General features: G+C 46.3%; 1 protein-coding gene across 1 annotated transcript in view; it reads left to right on the top strand.

Annotated features, from left to right (window-relative positions):
- The first annotated feature begins 218 nt into the window (after positions 1 to 218).
- Positions 219 to 9,271, top strand: part of UTP6 (UTP6 small subunit processome component) — a 34,011-nt gene continuing 24,958 nt past the window's right edge. The window contains exons 1-4 of the mRNA XM_056127307.1: positions 219 to 390; positions 4,749 to 4,833; positions 7,762 to 7,803; positions 8,048 to 8,140. Coding sequence (XP_055983282.1) covers positions 299 to 390; positions 4,749 to 4,833; positions 7,762 to 7,803; positions 8,048 to 8,140 — 312 coding nt within the window. The 5' untranslated portion in view covers positions 219 to 298. The remainder of the gene's footprint in view (positions 391 to 4,748; positions 4,834 to 7,761; positions 7,804 to 8,047; positions 8,141 to 9,271) is intronic.

The raw sequence follows: 9,271 nt of genomic DNA, 5'->3' as shown, positions 1-9,271 counted from the left end.
CGCCTACGTCCAGCCCGCCGCTCTAAGTCCCGCCCCTCGACTCCTGTCCACGTGAATCCTTCTGCCCCAAACCGACAACGGTCCCCGCTGCAACTCCACGGCCAGCCACGGGGTGGAGACAGCGAGCCCGGGAGCCAGAGGTCCATCCCCACCGGCGGAGGCGGCGGAAGCGGAAGCGGCGGCCGGGAGGCCCCCCCGTGACGTCATACGCACGCGCGGCCGAGGGAAAGGCCAGGTGGCCCCTCCTGCTCGTGGTGCGGCGGGGGAGGCTCGGAGCCGGCTGCAGACTCCCGACCTCATGGCGGAGATCATTCAGGAGCGCATAGAAGACCGGCTCCCGGAATTGGAACAGCTAGAGCGCATCGGATTGTTCAGTCATGCGGAGATCAAGTGAGAGGAAGCAGGGCTGGAGGCTGCCGGGTGCATTTCCCGGTCATTGCAGTCCTTCCTTCTTCCCTTCCTTCCTTCCTTCCTTCCTTCCTTCCTTCCTTCCTTCCTTCCTTCCTCCTTCCCTCCCTCCCTCTCTCCCTCCTTTTTTGCTTTTTGGGTCACACCCGGCGATGCTCGGGTGATTCCTGGCTCAGCACTCAGGGATCACTCCAGGCGATGCCTATTGGATCATATGGGATGCTGGGGATTGAACCCAGGTCGGCCGCGTGCAAGGCAAAGGCCCTCCCCGCTGTCCTAGCGCTCCGGACCCTGGCATTGCGGTCCTGCCGACAGCTGTGCTGCTGACAGTTCTGTGACAGCTGGAGCTAGGTCGTGGGGCTCTGTGAATGGTATAGGTTCGATAGTTCAGGTCTGTTACGGTGCGTGGTGGAGAGGACTGTAAGTTAACTTGGAGCGTGTGGGTGCTACTGGTCTAGAGGACTGGGTATAGAACTATAAGTTTATTTGATTCAGTTTCTTGTTCTACCCCTGCAACGGTTTGCTCTATTGTTGTTATTCCGTAGTGTGTTCAAGTCAGGCTCAATGTCATTCGTCTGTTTATTTTGTTTCTTGGTACCCATAGCGGTCCAAGCGGGCAGTGCAGTTCTGGGAAGGGGTCCTAGGAGCCATGCCGTACTGGGCAGGAAGTGGGCTTCTGCCCACAAAGTTGGTACTCCAGCCCGTGGAGTATCTCTCAGTCCTTAAGTTCAACAATTTTCAGAGTTACTATTATTATTGAGGTGACATGATTTACAGTCATGCTTAGGTTTATGGTTTTGGCAAACAGTTACTACACCACTGTCTCTACCTGTCCAGTCCCTCTGATTGTGAGTCGGAGAGTTCATTGTCACTGGACAAGCAGTGTCCAGACTCTTTTTGGTTTGTTTTTGGCCCCCACTGGAGGTGCTAAAGGGCTACTTATGGTTCTGTCCTGAGGGATTGATCTCTGTGGTGCTCAGGGCACCTCAGGTATGGGGTGTATGAATAGAACTTGGGACCTGCTGCATGCTGGCCAAGCATCTTAACCATTGGTCTTCCTCTACTGCCCTAGCAGTGTGGGCTCTTAACGAATACCCTATAAATGTTATTGTTACCACTAACTAGGGACCACCAATGGTTTTGCACATATGCAGTACATTCTGCTGATGGATGAGAGGTGTGTTCACTCATTGGCTAAAGATAGGGAATCTGCTCTTAGATTTTTTTTTTTGGAGGGGGCACTTGTCTATGCTCAGGGCTTACTTATTGTTCTGCATTCAGGAATCACTCCTGGTGGTTCCTCAGAGGGCCATATGGGGTCCTGGGATGGAATCAAGGCGATGAAATGCGAGGCAAGTGCCCTGTTCACTGATCTATCTTTCTATCTATCTTTCCAGGCCCTCTCTGAGATTTTTTTTTGTGTGTGTGTGTGTGAAAAAAACAAAACAAAAACAAAAAATGATTAGTGGAACTGTGCATTCAATATATTTTGAATAAATACATCTTACTCATAGTTTAAACTTAAATTTTGTTTTTTTTCTTGTGCCACATTTCTTGCTGCATAGGGTTTACTCCTGGTTCTGTGCTCAGGGGTCACTCCTGGCAGGCTCAGGGGACTATGTGTAGTGCTGGGGATTAAACCCCGGTCAGCTGAGTCCAAGGAAAGTTCCTTACTCTCTGTTCTATCTCTTCAGCTCTTATACTTTTTTTTTTTTAATTAAGGCACCTTGATTTAACTTTTTTATTTTTTCTTTATTTTGGTTACACCTGATGGTGCTAAGGGGTTACTCCTGGCTTTGCACTCAGGAATCACTCCTGGCAGTGCACAGGGGACCATATGGGGTGCCGGGGATCAAACCCAGGTTGGCTGTATGCAAGTACTACCTGCTGTACTATTTCTCTGGCCCCTGATTTTCCTTTATATTTTATTTCATTTTAGGCACTATGGTTTACAGTGGTGTTAATGATAGGGTCTTGCATAACACATTCCTGCACCACTCCCTCCACCAGTGTCTACTTCCTTCCACCATCTTCTCTGGGCACCATCATTTACAAAGTGATTCATAGTTGAGTTTCAGGCACACAGTGTTCGAATCCCAATCCCACCCCCCTTGTTGACTCTTCTCTACCATTGTCTCAGGTTCCCTCTCATGCCCCCAGCCGCCCTCCCTGACAGACACATTAAGTTTGGGTCTCCTGCTTACAGTGTTGATGGCTCTGTGGTTTCGCTACAGCTCTTTACCACATCTATGTATCACCCATGTTCCTTGTGGTCCCTACCCTATTACCTCCTGTCCACTTCTTTCATTCACCCCCCAACCCCCCAGCCCCGATTTTTTTTCTCCCTTTCCTCATTTTTGTTATCTAGCGTCAAGGGTAATAAAGGTATCCCCCCTTTCATACCTTGTATTTTCTTATCCTGTTAATTCTGTATACCACAGATAAGTGATAACATCCGGAGTTTGTCCTTCTTTGAACTTAACTTCACTTAACAGAAGATCTTCTGTTTTCTTCTGAGTCTTTTGTAATAATTGTGAACATATCAAGGTTGAGACCGTTTAATCTCCCTTTTTTATTTTTGTTTTTTGGAGGCCATGCCCCGTGGTGTTCAGGAGGAGGGATTGGGCTTGGGGCTTCTGCATGCAAAGCTTCTGCTCCAGCCTTTGAATCCCCTCCCTGCTCCTGCCACCTTATTTTTTACATGTATGTTGGACACTCAGGCGTAAAAGGAGCTTAGGAGAGAGTCAGTTATTAACTATTCCTGAAACAGGCGAGAGAGCACTTGGCTGGCTGAGCACAGGCTTTGCATGTGGGAGCCTTGGGATTTGATCCCTGACTGAACTTCCTGACCACTGGGAGTGACCCCCGAGCCCTGCGCTGGTATTATTTCTCACCCCCAGCACCACCAGGTATGGTCCAAAATCCAAAGAGAGAGAGAGAGAGAGAGAGAGAGAGAGAGAGAGAGAGAGAGAGAGAGAGAAGACACCAAAAAATAAACTTAAGTATATTGAGTGTGGACGAAAAATAATTTGTCCTGATACTGCATATATGTAATGTACTAGCTTTTTTGGCTTTTGCTGGTGGGAATGACAGTGATCTTGGCTGTTAAGATAATGATTTATTTTTTTTGTCACACTTGCTCCTGCTTGCCACACCTGTCTATGCTTAGGGCTTGTTTCTTACTTTGTGCTATTACTGACTCAGTGGTTAGGAGTCATTCCTGGTGGTACACAGGGGATGATTTGTGGGCCAGGGATTGAACTGCATGCAATTCAACAGGGTTGACTGCATTCAAGGCAAATTTTGTAGCCACTATACTATCTCTCCGACTCCTAAGGTGATTTTAGGAAATACATATACATTCTGATGCCTTTAAGAATACAGAAATAATCTAAGGGGCTTCAGAGAGCTCAGTGGGCTGGAGGGTGTTCTTTGCATGCAGGAGGCCTGGCTTCCATCCCTGGCACCTCATGGTCCCCCTGAACCCCTTAAGTAAGTCCTGAGCACAGAGCCAGGAGTATTCCCTGAACACCACCAGGTATGGTTCACAAACAAGGAAATAAGCAGAATAGGAATATAGCTCAGACATATATTTTGTGTATATGAAACCCAGAATTTGATCCCTGGCACCAAAGAAGCCAAGGAGTAAAAACAACAGCAATAAAAAATTAATAGAAGCAATCACTGAAGAGAATACTTGCTTAGGAGAGATAAGTATGGGGAATTATATGATTTGGTAAATATGTGCTTTATGTAGTATTAAAAATAAGAACACCCAGTTTACTTAATTCTTGCTTTTTTAAAAATTTTTATTAGTGAAACACCATGAGGTACAGTTGTAGACTTACAAATTTTTGTGCTTGGGTTTCAGTTGGGGCTGGAGAGATAGCACAGCGGTAGGGCGTTTGCCTTGCACGCAGCCAACATGGCCGACCTGAGTTCGATTCCTCCGCCCCTCTTGGAGAGCCCGGCAAGCTACCGAGAGTATCTCACCCGCACGGCAGGGCCTGGCAAGCTCCCCGTGACGTATTCGATATGCCAGACACAGTAACAACAAAGTCTCCAATGGAGACGTTACTGGACCCGCTCGAGCAAATCGATGAACAACGGGAGGACAGTGACAGTGACAGGGTTTCAGTTATACAATGATCGAGTACCCATCCCTCCACCAGTGCCCATTCTCCACCAACACTGATTCCAGTATTTCTCCCAATCCCCATCCCCCCATCCCACCCTGCCACTGTGGCAGGGCATTCCCTTTTGTTCTCTCTCTCCTTTTGGGTGCTGTGATTTGAATTCTTGTTCTTTTTTAAGAGCTAAATTTTACATGTTCTCTTTAGATCTATTATTAAGAAGGCTTCAGATCTGGAATACAAAATTCAGCGAAGAACTCTTTTTAAGGAAGATTTTATCAATTATGTTCAAGTAAGTGAACAATTTCATTAATTATTTTTGTCTTGTGGCCACGCCTGGTAGTGCTGTGGGTTACTGCTGTCTTGGTACTTCGGGATCATTCCTGATGGTCTCAGAGGGCCATGTAGCTCCAGTGACTGAGCATGGGAGTCCCACATGCATAATATGCACAAAAATTTTGGGCCACATCTGCAGTGTTCAGGGCTTACTCCTGGGTCTGCTCAGGGATCAGTCCTGGCAGACTCGGGACCTTATGTGCTGCTGGGGATCAAACTTGGGTGTGCTGTCTGCAAGTCAGATCTCCTCCCCACTGTATTATCACTCTGGCCCTGTCTTTAACAAATCTAAAGTTTGTTTTATTTTGTTTTTGTGTTGGAGCCACATGCGATGGTGCTCAGTGCCAGCTCTATGCTCGGGGGTCACTTTCCGGGGACTGTATGTCTGTGCTGGGGGGTTGGTCCAGAATGTCAGAGGTTAGCGCTCAGTTAGCTCAGCTAGCTGGAGATTTCCACCTGGGTTGACCACATACAGGGCTGGCACCTTGTCTTAGCTCCTGCACTGTTCCTTAGCCCCTTTTGCAGTATTCGGGAATGGATCATTGCATGGGTAAATTTTCTTTTTTTTTTTTTTGTTTGTTTGTTTTTGGGTCATACTGGCATTGCTCAGGGGTTACTTCTGGCTCTGCACTCAGGAATTACCACTGACAGTGCTACTCAGGAATTACCACTGACAGGACTACATGGGATGTCGAAGATTGTACCCGGGTCGGCCATGTGCAAGGCAAACACTCTACCCATTGTACTATCACTCTGGCCCCAAATAAAACCTTTTTTCCTGTTTTTTAAGTTTTATTATTTACTTTTTTTTCTTTTTTTTTTTTGCTTTTTGGGTCATACCCGGCAATGATCAGGCATTAACACCTGACTCTGCACTCAGGAATTACTCCTGGTGGTGCTCGGGGGACCATATGGGATGCTGGGAATTGAACCTGGGTCGACCTTGTGCAAGGCAAACATCCTACCCGCTGTACTATTGCTCCGGCCCCTGCACAGGTAAATTTTCAACAGCAATAGAGATGATTTGGAAGTAATATGACTCTTCTAACTCTTTAGTTATTGGAAAAGTTAGGTTTAAAGAAATAAATTCCCATAGAATTAGTTGATCAGAGACGACCTAAGACTCAGTGGAATTCAGCAGGAAATTTGGTGGTTTTTTTTTTCAGGTGGAGGTTGATTTTGATGATGGTGGATAATTGGAAAGTCAGTATGTCTCCAAATATTTTGAAGTAGAAAAAGAATATGCTGATACATTTTCATTCCTGTAAATACTTGGGAGCACTGAATGTAGATCAAATATGTACGACAGGAGCTGGGGTATTGCTTGGTAGGAAAGCTCATGCTGTGTGTGTCTGAGACCCTGTGTTCGATCCCTAGTCCTGCAAAACTTGAAAAACCCAACCCTATATGTAGATATAAAATTTGACAGTCCCAAATTTTTCCCGATTTTCAGATGGGGAAAGAAAAGCTAATGTGTTGAATGAGAGCATAGGGATTCAGAAAAACCCAATTACAAGATGAAAGGTTCTAAGACTAAAACTTCTTAATGCAGATGATAAAACAAAAACACTTGAACAAAAGAGGCTTGAGACCTGACTAAGGGTTCAGAAAAGGTCCTACAGCTCACATTAATTAGTAACTCAAAATGAGTCCAAGACTATTACAGCAGGTACACATTTCATATGTATATACTTTAATTGACAGAAGTGAAGGGCAAGCTCTCCTGGCAGAGGACTGGACATCAGCATTCAGAAGGGAATTAATGGCTTGGGACAAGGAGTGTTTTGCACTCACCACACTATGTCTTTAGCTTAACACTTCTGGCTTGAACACTTACGACTTGATGCTTTTCTGGACGTGGAAGTCTTACGTCAAAGACTATGTTTTTGTTTCTTTGTCTAAAAGTAGGGGCCAGAAGGCTGGCCTGTATATACTGGTGAGGAAGGCACTGTGCTGCAGGCTGTAGTTTGGTGCTTGGGCGTGGTGGTACTGGGAGGTATTTGGAGCCTGCCAGGGCTATAGCCAGCCCACCCAGGGGGCCACATAGTGGGAGAGACCCAGGATCTTGCAGTCTCTGGGCATATCCTTCCCCATCTGAGCTCACTCCCAGCTCCTTCAGACTTCCTAAGGGATTGGGAATGTGGTCCCTGGTGGTGCTCCAGGGACCCTGTGGTGCTGGCAGTTATACCTGACTGCATGCTTGCTATTATACATCTAAGAAGTCATGGTTTGGGGCTGTAGCGATAGTACAGTGGGTAGGGCGTTTGCCTTGCATGCAGCCGACCTGGGTTCGATTCCCAGCAATCCCATATGGTCCCCCAAGCACCGCCAGGGAGTAATTCCTGAGTGCATGAGCCAGGAGTAACCCCTGTGTATCACCGGATGTGACCCAAAATGCAAAAAAAAAAAAAAAAAGTCATGGTTTTAGTAACATGCTTTCTTTATCTCTAATACGTTTTCTTTTTTTTTTTTGTTTTTTGGGTCACACCCAGCGATGCTCAGGGGTTACTCCTGGCTCATGCACTCAGGAATTGCTCCTGGCGGTGCTCAGGGGACCATATGGGATGCTGGGAATTGAACCTGTGTCGGTCATGTTGGCTGCGTGCAAACGCCCTACCCGCTGTGCTATCGCTCCAGCCCCTCTAATACGTTTTCTATGCTTGTTAATGCATATTTGTGAATTTGGCAGATGTGAATTTTTAGTTGATAGACTGTACTGTAAATCTTGTGTCACCATAAATTACCTAATTACCTTCTGTTTTCTAGTTATGGGTTTTTTTTTTTTTAGTACTGTTAGGTAAAATGTATTTCCAGTATATAAATGAATATAGTTTTTTATTTCATTTTCTCTTTTTTAAATTTTTGGCATATTTTTCTTTTATAGTATGAAATTAATCTTTTGGAGCTGATTCAGCGGAGAAGAGCTGTAAGTAGATGATTTTCTGGAAGTTGAGAAAATGTACAATTAAATATTGTGGCTTCTAGCTAAGTCGTGGGTTTGGGCAGCAAGATGACCTGGTCAGATGTGTGTTAAGCACAGAATTTGAGTATTTGCAATTGCATTCCTTTGTATCTGCTATGTTTGATACACTGTTTAAAGACCAAGTGGGAATGGTGTTTTGGATAAATGATTAAAGAGGCTTTTTTCTTTTTTTCAACGTCCCTTTTAGCGCATTAGGTATTCCTTTAAGAAGGATGAGATTGAGAGTTCCATTGTACAAAGGGTACAAGGTATCTTTCGACGAGCTTCAGCAAAGTGGAAGGTAAGTGGTCAGAGCATCTCTGTGTAAGATACTATTACCCTTAGTATGATTTGAATATTCAAATACAGTGTTCTTTATCTTTATTTCGTTTTTTGAACTGCACCTGGTAGTAATCAGAAGTTATTACGCCTGGCTCTGTGCTCACGGATCACACCTAGTGGTGCTGGGGCTGGTATGTGGAGCTTGGGATTGAACTGGGATTGGTTGTATGCAAAAAAGCTTCTAATCCCCATGTACTCTCTCTGGCCTGTATTTGTTTTTTTTTTTAAAAACAACAACATTTTTTTTGGTATTTAGGCCTCTACTTTCCCTGGTCTCCTGTATCATGAGCTGTTTTTGGTTATGTGTAACCACAGAAGGGTGTGACCCCTGGCAAGTGCCACAGCTAGAAAGCCGTGAGTGTCATGGTGACGAAGCATGACCCCCGGCAAGCACACTGCATGAGTGGCCGCCAAGGGAGGGAGGACCTTGGTGAGCTCCACTGCTGAGTGTGGGAGCTCTGCACCCTCATGCATCACCTCCCTGGCACCACAGCTGAAATGTGAGCACACCACAGCCCCAGTTGGACTGATAACAGTAACAGCAACAACAACAAAAAAACATTAACAAAAATGGGGGCTGGGGCTCTAGTTCAAAGGGCTGGTGGCGCTCGTAGACCCTGAGTTTGATCCCTGCCACTGTTGAGGAGAGATCTCTGAGAATTGTTGGGTGTGGCCCCCAAACCAAGAAACACCAACTATGGAAAAAATGAAACGGGGACTGGAGAGATAGGACAGTGGGTGGGTCACTGGCCTTGTATGTGGCTAGCTCTGTTTCAGTCCCTGACACCGCATGTGGCCCTCTCAGACCCACCAGGAGTGACCTTTGAGCACAGTGTCAGGACTGAGCCCACAGCACAGCCAGGTGTGGGCCCCCCAAAACAAAACAAATAAGGGCCGGAGGACACATGCTTGGCCTGAATAGGGCTCCAAGCACCGCAAGGCCCCCTGAGAGCCTCACAGGTGGGCCCCGGTGTCCTCTGGCATCCTGGGCTTGTGTGCAGAATTGTTAGCCCCGAGAGCTGGACCAAGTATCCGTAAGAGTCATTTGAGTGGCCTTGGAGGCCTCTCTCCCCCGGTGAAGGGAAATGAG

This window comes from Sorex fumeus, unplaced genomic scaffold, assembly GCF_029834395.1.
Source record: "Sorex fumeus unplaced genomic scaffold, SorFum_2.1 ptg000063l, whole genome shotgun sequence".
In the NCBI taxonomy this organism is placed as follows: domain Eukaryota; kingdom Metazoa; phylum Chordata; class Mammalia; order Eulipotyphla; family Soricidae; genus Sorex; species Sorex fumeus.
This window is presented reverse-complemented; position numbering and strand designations above follow the sequence as displayed.